General features: G+C 31.8%; 1 protein-coding gene across 3 annotated transcripts; it reads right to left on the reverse strand.

Moving 5' to 3' along the window:
* Nucleotides 1-1,475: 1,475 nt before the first annotated feature.
* On the reverse strand, nt 1,476-6,096 carry LOC148625037 (uncharacterized). 3 transcript variants are annotated; one of them, XM_088568225.1, is made up of 2 exons: nt 5,829-6,096; nt 1,476-2,690 (listed from the first exon to the last, which is right to left on the reverse strand). In XM_088568225.1, exon 2 carries the CDS (start codon nt 2,685-2,687, stop codon nt 2,058-2,060), a length of 630 nt encoding a protein of 209 aa, XP_088424351.1. In that variant the 5' UTR covers nt 2,688-2,690; nt 5,829-6,096; the 3' UTR covers nt 1,476-2,057. The 3 variants fall into 3 exon arrangements, with proteins under 3 accessions (XP_088424351.1, XP_088424350.1, XP_088424352.1); XM_088568224.1 differs by having other exon boundaries at nt 5,716-6,096; XM_088568226.1 differs by lacking the exon at nt 5,829-6,096 and adding an exon at nt 3,917-5,685.
* Between the last annotated feature and the right edge of the window lie 7,610 nt (nt 6,097-13,706).

Here is a 13,706-nt window from a genome sequence, read left to right on the forward strand (position 1 = left end):
TGTCACTAAATAATATATAATCATTAATTTATTATATCGACAGTTTTGGTGACGATGTACTGCACACGTGTTTCAAGGAACAGCATTAGAATCAAATACACATGTAAATAGGAAGATCTCAACCAAAAAAAAAAAAACATTGTATACAAGAAGTTGTCAAAACAAAAATTATCAAAATAGGAAGCCAAATCCATCACTGAGAGGTTTTATCATGTGCAATTCAAGGGTGAATATATATTATAATGAAACATCGTTTAGGTAAGTCAACAAGAAGCTCTTTCCTCCGACATCGTAATTTACAGAAAGTAACAGTCTATCTCCATACATATATTTTGTTGACTCAGAATTTTAGGTTCTTTACGACATTGGGGAATGAAACTTCTGCAGGTCTCGATTTCATAAAAAGTCGTAAGTGTAAAATTGATCGTAAGTAAAGACGTCATAAACTAAAATAACATTGTGACGTCATGATTTACGATCAATTTCACACTTACGACTTTTTTTGTGAAACCGACGCCTGACCTCACCGTAATAATGGCTGACACCGCTAACGTTTAATAACTCATCATAATTGGTCTAGTTTATACTTTCATTTCTATTTTTAAAAAAAATCTTTCATAACGTAACATATTTGGGAAAATGCAGTTATTTGAGCTGTCCATTTGCGAAAAGCAAGGTTGCTTGTTTTGTCATTGCAACGGCAATTTAGCTCATTTTTTTCAAGGGGAACTTGAATAAGTAGAGATAAAGCTCTCACTCCAACTGGTACGTTATTTACTGTCCCTTTTAGAATGAAGTGAGTGTCATCCTCGAAATTTATAATACTTTCATCCTGTTTCACAACCGTACCACTGATCCTGTCCATAACTTTCAGGGTGTTTCTAGAAAAGCAGAGGACGCTTACCCTACCGATGCACCTGGTCTATGCTCACAGTTTTTTATGGAGTCTGATTTACTTTTGTTACTTTGTATGTCTTATTTTAGTTACTTGAAGTTTTTTGTTGTGTTGGTCTATTTTTCATGTCTGATTCCCTTTTCCCTGGATTACAATCTTTTTGTTTCCGCTAGAATCTTGGTTCCCTTGATTACGCGAGCTCTTTCATGACTTTATTCTAAATAAAAAATAATTTGTTGAGTTATTCAGTTTTTGTCCATGGCGCGGAAAGTAGTGGGTAGCAGTGGTTAGTCTTCATCATATGTTATTTGAATATGTCGATATCGAAAAGAAAATAATCGAGCTTCATAAAAACAGCAGAATCTCTGTACGTTTTTACATATCACCCGCCTGTACTTCATTTTCTCTTTTGTCAGCCTCGAACTAAAATGTGAGGATACTTCGTGTTTTCTTATATATTCCAAATGTATTTCTATGTTTGTTACCTACGAGTCGAAATGTTGCAAGCATATATTTTAAAAAATAAATTGCAATTTAATATATTTTTTACTCAGAAAGAAGAAAAATATAGAAAAAAATATAGTTTATATCGTTGAGTTTTTTTATTGCTGAAAAACATAACTGCAACAGTGCAATCATACATCAGAATATTTACATTTTTTTAGTGATGTGCGTACGTATTGTATACCTTAAAATGTGGTAAACATGATAGACGATAACATGTATAAAATTGTTAGTTTTTGTTTCATTGTGTCTTTCAACTGCTAAAACGCGAAGAATTTGACTAAATAAATATAGACACACAGATAGAAATATGCATAAAGCTATGCAATTAGATTCCACACAATTAGATTCTTTTTGAAAAGCGAAATGTTTAATCGCACCAGAATACTTGATTTGATTTCCAAACATTATTCTAGACGTCATCATCATGGTCGGTATTTGGTCGTGCATCTATTTCACCAATCATTCGTAAGACCTAGTTTCAACAGTGCAAGATTAACTAATGTAAGACTGTGTTAATAACAAAACTTTTTCTTATCTGTAATAAAGTGATAAACAATCCAAATACGAAACGCTGAATGATACATGGTACGCTATGAATAAATTATGCAATGGGTCAAAAGCACAGTTTGACGATGAAAACAGTTTGTTGTAAGCACTATTTCGTCTTTTCAGCAGTGACAATTTGTTTTCTGGAGCTTAAGTTAGTTATATACTCCATGTTAGGTGTAGGAGTTCTCTGAAACAAAGGCACAATTTCAGGTGTTATATCTTTTAACGAAACTTTACTGATTGAAAGTTCTTGTCTTTGTTTTTGGTGCGGGCTCTGAAGTCGGATAAGGCCCTTCAGATCTATTTTGTTGCGTTCGGCAATTGTTTCTATCGCTTCTAAGTCCGTGTTCATGTGATCAAGTTCCGGCGGCACCGTGACGCCTTTTTTATGTCCACTTGTCAGATCAATGTGTAGAAAACTCGGTTTAATAATCGGAGGAAGTTTACGAGGAATTGAGTGTGGAACAAGCTGTAAGCGTCTATCAGATATCGGTCTGGTAGGGAACGGTTTGGTCTGAAATGTAATGACGTTTTGTTTCATTTTGTTCATTGTCGGGTGCTTCTTGTTAGTGCGTCTTCCCTTCAGATGTCTTTCTCGTTCTACTGAAACAATTACGACCTTCTCATCCTTGTTTTGTATACTTTTTCGCATGTTCGTTAGTCTCGATAAATATTCCTGCTGTTTTCGGCTGACTTCCTGATACTGCTCCAACCATTCTGGAATTTTTGTCCTCATTCTCTGTAAAATTATTTTAACGGTTATGACAATGGAAAGTATATTATTCTTCAACGGTTTTGACAACGGATAGTACCTTACAGTTAAACGATAATGACAATGGATATTACCTGACACTTCAGTTGATCATTTACTTTTGTTACTTTATATGTATTATTTTAGTTACTTAGTACTTTATGTTCTTTGTTGTGTTTGTCTGTTTTCATTGTCTGGTCGTTGTCCCATTCTTTTGATTTCCGCTAGAATCTTGGTTCCCTTGATTACTCTTTCAGCTGTTATTATAATGGATAGTATCTTACACTTCAGCGAATATGATACTTAATAAGATCTTACAAATTTACGGTTATGATAATGAATAGCATCTTACAAATGAACGGTCATCACAATGGATATTATCTTACACTTCAACGGTAAATACAATAGAAAGTAACTTACAGTTTAACGGTTTTGATAATGGATAGTATCTTGCTCTTCAACGGTAAATACAATAGATAGTAACTTACAGTTTAATGGTTTTGATAATGGATAGTATCTTGCTCTTCAACGGTAAACACAATAGATAATATCTTACAGTTTAACGGCTATGGCAAAGGATAGTATCTTACACTTTAACGGTAAAGACAAAAATACTATCTTCCACTTCAATGGTAAATACAATAGATAGTATCTTACACCTACACTTATTGCTATTTTAAAACACTTTTGGTTTTGAAAAAAAATATTTAAACTTGATATTCTTTAAGTTGAGACAATCTACTTGCTACTTGTAAAATTACAATGAGTTCTCACGTAAAGGTGGAGAGTAGTCAGACTGACATATATTCAAAAATGTATATTATTCAAAACTGAGGAAGTGGTTCATTTTATCACAGAATATCCTTTTCATAAAAATGTTTGAAATGATATGTATTAAGAAATCTCCTTACCATAAAAAAAGTTGAAGATTTAAATTCAGTGGCTTCCTATACAAGAAAAAAACAAAACTTCTTGAAAAAGTTTTGTCATATAGGTTACAGACCACCAATTCAACCAATGAGCATTTGGAACGTACGCAAAAATAGTCCTACGCAGAAATTACCCCTGTTCCTCATAGTGCTGTGAAAAAAGTTCTCATCTCATTTAAAAAATTTAAACAGTTTCTGATAGGAAAAACATTTCTGTACATTTTATAGGTGCATTTTGCTTCTTGTGATGTGAAGCCTAATCTCCATAATGATTTCTAAATATACCCCTATCTTGTGAAAACACTGGGATTTCCCATGCTATTTATAGACACTTCACTTCCGGTGACCAGTACTGCACTGCAAGTCTGCTAACCCCACATGCCATTCTGAGGATTGTGAGCTGACATATGTAGAATCATGCTGATGTATAGTCCTCTGCAGGTTAAAGTTAAGGTAAAGTCCAGAGAAGCCATTGAATATTGTGAAATTAGCATAGAAGCCTATGGGAAGTGGAATTAGTGGTTTTTAGCCTATATTGTGAAGACGAGGGGACTGTCAAAGAGTAAAAGGTGATGAAAATTATGGATTTTTCGCCTTTTTATCATAAACTTTAAAATCGTATTTAAGTCTATCCTGTACTAGTTTCATAATCTATGCCAGTATATATATATACATTTTTCCATCTCTTATGTTTTTTTACTGATTGATAATTATCGATGTATGATGTGTTATATACGGTCTCTAAAAGGCCTTTTGATTGGAATAAAACACGCTCTATTCTATTTTAAATTGACAATAATGTTATATTGAAATATGACACTGTAAATGATGTATTAATTAATTTCCATTTTTCCATTGATTATTAACTAATAAAAAATCATATTTACCTCTTTTTAATCAAGGATGCCCATAGTATTTTTTCATTCTAAAGCAAGGATGACATTTGAACTACATTTGAATTTTAATATTGTCATATTAATGAAATTCCACAATGAAATCTTTTTGTATTTTAATAAATGGGTCAGATTGCGTTTCACTAAACCAATAATCTTGTTCATGCTTTGTCCTTATACATTGGATAAATCGCTTAATCCTATTCCTTTCAGTCTAGACCTCTATATGAACTGACAATTTGGTTGTTAACGTAATCTCCTTCATATTAATTTGAGTTGGCTATTGAATGTGAATAAACAATATGCACATATGAAAATAAAAACGCTACAATCAAGTTGTTATAGGTATCAAAATACTATTTTATCAATATTTTATTAACTTTTTATAAAAAATGAAATTAATCTTAACAACTTTAGATAGTATCAACATTTAGCTTACAATATATAATTATTTCATCAAAATGAAAAAAAAAAAAAATAAAATAAAATAAAAACAACGAGAAATTTTTCTCACATTTCTAAGATTCTACTTCAAAGTTAACATTAACATCCTATAACTGCTGTTTTTCATTCGGAGGAGGATGGTTATAATTTTTCATTCGGGGGAGGATGGTTATAAAAACGCATTTAAGCGACATTAGATTCCCTTGGCTTTAAATGGCAAGTAGGGAAATGAATCATCTGACAGTCAGACAACATTATAAATAATGAAGAAGAAAAACATTTTGACATCCAGTTTATTATCTTATAGAACTTCGTTTGGTTATTTTTTCCCAAATGCCGTTCTCAATTAGTCCTAATTTCACCATCGTGGTTTTGTTTTGATTTACTGTCCAGTCATTATCTGAAATTTCTTAATTTTGAATCACTCTAAGACATATGACCAAACATGCACATGCATTTTATACAGCAGCTGCACGTTTTTCATGTTTGTTCCAAATTTCTAGATTTTTTTTTTGTGTTTTGTGCAATTCATACCATACAGGTTCTAAATCAAAGAGATGTTCAAGTTTTTTTGTTGCGTAAAATCTATACCTGATGTATGTCTACATATAAAAAAAATGTTTTAGTTTTGTCTACGCACCCCTATCGCCTACCCAAAAGTCATTCAGTAATCACTACAGAAATTGTAAAACAAAATTCATGTAACTAATCAATTTTAAACAAACAAAATATTTTAAATATTCGTACCAAAGCCTATTAAAGTTGATACTTATCCGGCTCCAAACTATCCCAGATTCTCAAGAATTGGTCAAAACATATCACAAAAAGATAAGTGGATAGAAACCAGAATCACAACTTACATAATAAGTTATTCACTTAGAAAAAAGTCTATGCACATTCATTCCAAGTATTTGAATTATCGCAGAGAACATTCACTCTTTATAATGAAATTCGAATAGGTCCGTGTTTACATTAAGCTTTATCCAGACTTGATAATAACGTGAAGTTTGATATAAAGTTCTTTCTAAATCTTTAATGACCTTTCACACAACACGATCCAGATTAAGTTCAATATGAATTAAAACAGATTAAACAGTTGTTAAAATATACCCCTTAGTAATAGGAAGGTTTTACTTTTTGGAGTTAAAGGGCAGGTACATGGAGTGTAATATTGATAAATACACCTTAATGATAACCAATCCAGTTCGTTTTGTAATAAACATAATTTAATATGGTAATTTTAACTCGAATGTTAGAATTTTTATAATCATTATTCATACTGTGATTTTCTTTTATACTTTTATTCATCCTAAATGCGTACGTTTCCAAAGAGATAAATGAACTTTTAGAGTTTATTATCCAAATTGGACATTGACACGACACGTATTATATCCATAGAGTGAAATATCACTTGAGAAGCCTATCGTTTTAGAATTTAAATCACCCAACAAAATTATATACAATTCTCATTTCTCACAAGATGCAATATGTATACATGATAACTTTTACTTTTTGTATATATTTGACATGAGAAGGATATATTATAATAATGCGATGTTCCGATAAATAGGCCAACAATATCTTTCTTGTGCACAATAACTGAGTCAACATTAATACTAACTTAGTCAGACGAATGAACTCGAATGTACTATTTTGAATTAAGTAAAATTATGCAATGAAAATTTAGTAATAATTTTCAAATTAGGTACATGCACTAGAAATATCTTTTTTTGGGGGCTTAATAAAGAACAGTTTTCTTACGAAGGTCGTGGAAGATACTTAAATACTTAGAGAGAAAAAAACTGTTGTTTATGCCCCACACACAAACGAAGAATACTTATTTCACAGTGACAGGGTTTTCAAAATACATGTTTATGTTGAACTTTAAACTATAATTGAATATACAAGACAGAATTTTATCATTAATATCGTCGTTTAGTCTAAAAACAAAAGAAAATTTCCAGAAAGCTGGAACTTTTCACAAAAGAAGCGCGACTGGAGGAATATGTATTCATGTATTCAATTTTTAACGCATAAAAACAAATCAGCATGCCGAATGGAGAACAATTCGATGGATCAGATGTTAGGCGAACGCTGTTGTAAGAAGTAAACTTACATGTATTGCCAATTGTGAAATACTTTGAGTGCACGATGAGAGACGAACTCTATGAAGTAGAGATATAGTATACAGATGAGTATACTACTTTGTGGAGTGGTGGTTTAGTTCATTATGGAAGGTATACAGTCTGAAAAGATGCTTGCACTAAAAACCCTACAAATACTACATACTAAGTCGCAATTGCAAAACAATTGGAAAAGCTTAATATCTGTAAATAAATTAAACTGTAAATAATATCATACTGAAAGTAATAGACCCTTCTCCAATATCATGGTATGCAACATGTTTATTTTCTAAAAGCATAATGTTTGAGTCATTTCTGGTGTATTCAATGTTGAATGAAGTTTTCGTCTTTTAAACTCAAAATGGCAATGATTAGCTCCATAGCGGTATTGTCGTTATTTTCTTCGAGCTACTGTGTGTTTTTGGAAATGGAAACAACAATTTTAAGGAGATTGATATACCAATTCTATCAAAACTCGATGCTCCACAATGGCTCAATTGGATATTTCAGTTCTTACTTCAAAAATAAAAACTTTGATCCAAAGAAATGTAGAGAAAGAGGTTAAAGCAGCGATGTCGAGCCTTGTCAACATCAAATCTTATGGACAGAAAGTGATGCTACAATACGTTCTCTTTTCAAAAATACAAGTTAATCTTATATTATACTAGTAAATTTAAAGCATTGAGATTTATTGATTTTAGCTTACATTGGCATAAACATAATATTATGTAAGATGTTAGCCATACTACTAGGAAGGAATATATTTACGTCTTGTAAAATTATGACAGATTTTTTTATACTGAGAATGTACAACTATATGTATTCAAAAAACACTTTTATTTTACGTAACGTAATAATCACAAACCTTTCTGTATTGTGAAACTGGAAATTTAATATCGGACGTCATGAATTTTGTATTGAACACTCGAAAAGTGGGTCATACAAAACGAGTCGAATCGATGTTAATTACTGTCAATAATGTGATTTCATTTGTAATAAGATATTGGATAAGTAACTTTGGGCAACATAGCTATTTTGCACAAACTAAACTGTGACGTAATTAACGTCGATTGGTCAGCAGTCTGCATTACAAATATTCTCTAATTAAGTTTTTGGTTAAGGATTAAATCTTCATTTCGACATGAATCGATTAAAAGGGCTGATTTTGTTGTTTTGTTTTACTAAATTATGCTTGCATGATCACTATTGGATTAATCAACGCTTGTCCATAAACCACTTTGCGGGTTGAAGCGTATACTGCCTTAGTTGGTTTTGCAAGCATAAAACTCCAAGCAGTTGTTAACTTATTTATCTTTTATTTCAGATCCGTTCAATATACCCGCCTTTTAACAACGCTATCAAGTGACGTTACTCCTCCACTAAACAAAGCTATCAGATTTGACAATATACGGATTAACACAGGTGGTCGCTACTCACCAGGATCCGGAAAATTTACGGTACCGAAACTCGAACTGTATGCGTTCTTTGCAACAACTCGTTCATACTACGGTAAACATCTTCATTGCGAACTTATGGTTGATGACAAAATGATTGTTAAGTAGTACGGTCTCAGTTTGCTATAAATAGATGCGGGTACTGCAAATGCCGTGCTTTACTTAAAAAAGGGTGTGAAAGTCTGTGAGAAAGGGCCACAGGCCTAGCGAAGTAATGATTGGTAGGCATTGGTCGATGTTTTCAGGATATTTGATAGCTTAGTTTCTAAAAGGTTCTTTTTGCGCATATGCTGTTTTTTTTCTCTTCTTTCTTAATACTCGTGTTATGCATTTTGTGTTCCTGTGCCTACTTTTAAACGTATTAAACAATGATAAAAAAGACCTTGATTACTTGATTAATTTTGTGTCTTTATTAATGCTTATTTTGACATACTAACTGCCAGAAGATACGTTATTTATGCATGTGAACATAATATTGCGCAAAATTTGTTTTCTATTTCAAAATAAGGTCAATTTAGAAAAAAACGCTTTTTCGTGGAGTTTTATTCCTTCCTTCACTGGCTTGTAACTTCGATAATCAACTTGTTCAAGAAAACAGCTGTCTGTACAAACATATTTTGTCCGCACTGAAGAAAGGAAACAAAAAACAATGTGAAACTGTTTATTTGCGTAGTGGTATCAATCATATGTGGATTCTGAAAACTCTAAAGATGTTTTAAATAATCTTAAATCTTGCTCCTTTGCTGAAATTAACTCTATTAAAATTTTTGACTTTTCAACATGATATACAACCTTGTTCCACGATAAATTAAAAACCCGTCTAAATATCATTCGCAAAGCATTTAACAGCAAGAATGGTAATTTTCATAAGTTTGTTGTTTAGACTACGATTCTATATATATTACGACTACAAAACAAAAATATAAAAAGTACTTCGCCGAACAACATATAATCAGTATCGTAGAGCTTCTCCTAGACAATTTATTTGACACTTTTGGAGGGACAATTTTTCAACGAAGTATCGGCATTCCAATGGCACTAATTGTGTCCCTCTCCTAGCCGATCTGTTTCTTTCTTCTTATGAATCGGATTTCCTTCAAAATATTGTGGACGACGAAAAGGTTAAAGAATACTGATCCTTTAATTTCTCATACTAGTACCGATATATTGGTGATGTTCTCTCATTGATAATCCTAGATTTGGAGAATGGCTTGCGTTTATTTAACTAGAAATTAAAGAGACTACGGACAAAACTTCCTCTGCGTCATTTTTAGACCTTCACCTTGACCTTGACGTCAGTAGTCATCTTGGTGCAAACATATATGACAAACGAGGCGAATTTGAAATAAAAATTATAAATTTCTCTTTCTTGTGATGTGATACACCAGCTTTCCCTGCATTTGTTGTTTTATATTTCTCATTTACTGACGTATGTCAGACCATGTAGCCACTATTCTGACTTCTTTAGACACCATTGTTGCCTTAGAGACGGGCTTTTGGACCAAGGTAATAGGAAAATACATCTCATACGCTGCCCAAAAAGTTTTATTTCCAATATATATATCTTTATAATATTCTGTTTCTGACAAACGGATGATAGATTATGAATTTTCATTATGTCTAACAATCAATTGTCTATAGTTACTTATAGTGGATTATTTCATCTTAAACTTGATGCACCTTCCCGACAAAGTTCAATACTTCTTTTGGAGCTCCATAGCCCGGTTTTACTTCATTTATCTATTGCATTTAGTTCGTTTTATTTTCACTTATTTATTGCTTATACCGTCAGAACAGTTTTGACTACTGCTTTTTCCGATTTTGACTGGCACAGTGGCAATTTTATGCTGCTCATTTCTGTTGAAATATACCGGAAAAAATTAACCGCGGGAGGTTTAACTTGTTTTAAAACCTGGCTTATTCCACCTTCACTTTAAAATGCCAATATTAAGTTAGGACCATTGCGGTGGTATCCAACTTCCCGGTAATTGCAATTTATTTTACGGACTGTCTTTTTGACTACTGCATAGATTTTATCAGTTCGTTAAATTTGCTGTTACCCTTAATACAACATCTTGTTAACAGGAAAGAAGAAAAGTTGGGGGAAAAGTTTATGAGAAAATCTCCATTACATCAATAAAGTTGGTTAGACATACATTAAAACAAAAAGATATTATAAAAGTCATAAAAATAAAAGTAAAGAACATAAAAAGAACACAACAAACAACATACACAGGAACTTGAAAACAAATATAATTACAACAAAATGAGGGCTAACATGGACTTGGTGTATGAAAAATCTACCTGGGCCTCTCCTTCTCTATTGACAGGCAAAGTTCATGATAACAACATAGCAGCTTTATTCTCAGAGCGGTTAAACATTTGTTGGTATATTGGTGTGTTATACGTTTTTTGTAAGATACATTGGACCACATCATAATTTAACTGGATTTGTATTTGAAAAAAATCATGACTCTGTTATGATGGTGACATTGCTGCAAAGACGCATTTTAATTATTATTATTATTATTATTATTATTATTATTATTATTATTATTATTATTATAGTTGTTTTGTTCTGTAACTTTTATATAGAAGGTCGTTATTACTACCAAGTTCTTTGTAATAAACGTTGTGGCTAAAATATTATACTGTAACTATATTTTGTGTACTAAAAGGGCAAAACATATAGTGATCGTTGACAGAGATGGAGGAACTGCAATCTTAAATCCGCTGTAATTGATTATATAATTTCAAGTAAACATTGTAGTTATTAATCATCCCAAAGGCTTATTACATGTAATTTAATTTAATCAATGACATTTCAAAATATCCTATAACCGTGATTACTTTTGAATACATTCTGATCATAAAAGAGATAAATCTCAAATTATGTTTATGTAACACTATTTACAAGAAGCATACTTATTAGATTCAAACACTAGAATAAGAATTTTTGACATAATATCGCAAGATATTGATTATATTGATATCTAATTAACTGTCCACAAATATTCATGTTCAAATAATGTATAAAACTAAGACCTTTCGCGTAGAGCACTTTTACTTAAGTTAACTTCATAATTTTTCAGTATTTCATATTGCACAATATTTCCAAGTAAAGTCCAGTATTGTCGACCGTGTGTTTGCTGTGTGGCGACCCTGGGAAGGAAACAGGGTATGCACCAATAGGACTATTAAAACATGTTAATAATATTTCACATAATTATGATTTTATTTTTAAATTCAATGTAATCAGCTGCAATCATGATTACTTTACCAATTCATTATTAATTTAATAAATTTCTATAAGAAATGTTGTAATTATCAATTATCAATTCAAATTAGTCGTCCAGTTTGGCAAAGTAATTGTAATTTAATTGATTGTATTGAAAGTAATCGTTTTTTAATACGTGCACTGTTAAAAGTGTTTGACATCGATGCATAAGAATCGTATGAAATGGTTATAACGATTCTTAAAGATATGTTGATGAACAAATTTGTTCATGTCATATTCTACATTTCGAAGAAAATATAACTTGCCCATTTCAGTCTGGATTGTCAAAAAGAAAAGTGCGATTCATTAGAAAATTATGGATTTACAGACGCCTTTTTTTTTTTTGGCGTTGGTTGGTCTTGGTAATTTAGTGGATAATTGGGATCTTTCGTATGACACTTTCATTTTTTTTCCCTCTATTTAAAAAAAGATCTCTTCTTCTTTTTATTGGATTGTTCGATTACATTTTTTCTCTAAACGATCTTTTGTTGCTGTTTCTTCTTGGCGCAAAGTCTTCAATGCAGATTCTTGTAACTGTCTTTCATTTTCAAACATTACAATAGTACGTTGAACATGAATTGATGAAATCATGTTCTTTCCACGATAATCATCGATAGGCATCTATTCAGATCAGATTTATTCTCATGGCTTTTCATTACTTGTCAAGTTTCTTTTTCTATATGCGACAAAACAGTAGAACTTTGTAAGCTAGGTCCATTACAAGAGGCTCTTAAGTTTTCAAATGATCTCGTAAAATGACATGATCCTCTTGCCTGAAAGTAATGCTTCAGCGATGTTAGTTTCTAAGAGCATATTTGCATTCCTACAAATATAAGGCAAATACTCAAACCGATAGTTGAAGTCGCTCAAATCCCTTAATATGGTATGACTTTATAAAAGGGTGTGATATATAGAAAATTGTAGTGAGAAAGCTATAGACAGACGGACGAACGAACAGACGAGTGCACCGATGAACACCGTGATCACTATATACAATCCGCTTTAGAAACTAAGAAAATAACGCAACATTCTGCGTAACAGATATTATATTTTCATATCATGAAGTGATACTAAGTACATGTTGGGGGTCATAAAGTCTGCAAAGATAGTTGCTCTAAAACCATCTTAATGCCGTGAGAAACGCATTTTTCCAAGTTAAACTTTATTTAAGAGCATATTTTAACATAAGTACATATTGCTTTTCTTATGAAGTTGCAAAATTATATAATTTGAAAAGCTTTATATCTAAAAAGAAATTATATGTAATTAACAATATCACAGCATGCAAGACATGTTTATTTTCTGAAAGTATAGTTTCCGCCTCGTTTCTACGTTTAATGTTGATTGAATACTCTAAACTTTAAATGGCGGAGACTAGTTACAAAGTACTTTTCTTATTGTTTTCCTGTATCTTTTGTGTCTGTTTTGGAAATGAATTCGACAATTGTAGTGAGATTGATGTTCCACTTCTATCGAAAATTGATGCCCCTCTCATGGCTCATTTGGATATTTCTGTTCTTCTCAAATAAAAACTGATTAAAAGAAGTTTAGAGAAACAGGTTAAAGCGGCGATGTCGGGCCTTGTCGATGGTATAGTGAAAAAAAGATTACAAGAAGTTAAGCAAAACCTATCGGCAGAAAGAAATGCTACAATACGCTCCCTCTTCCTAAAATTCACTGGTAAGTTGATCTGATTTAAAAAAAAAAAAGTAATTGGCTCTATTAGTTTTGGTTTATATTGGTCTTAATTTCACATAATATGAAATAAAAAAGCTACTTAATTCTCAAAAGGAATACTCAAAAGGAAAGTCTGTATAACAAATGGCAATATCAGGGCAAAAAGTGGACAGATGGAAACCACCGATATGGTGGTGACTTGGTACT

Source organism: Perna viridis, chromosome 2 (genome assembly GCF_037379345.1).
Source record: "Perna viridis isolate PV_CMFRI_1.1 ecotype Kerala chromosome 2, ASM3737934v1, whole genome shotgun sequence".
NCBI classification, from domain to species: Eukaryota; Metazoa; Mollusca; class Bivalvia; order Mytilida; family Mytilidae; genus Perna; species Perna viridis.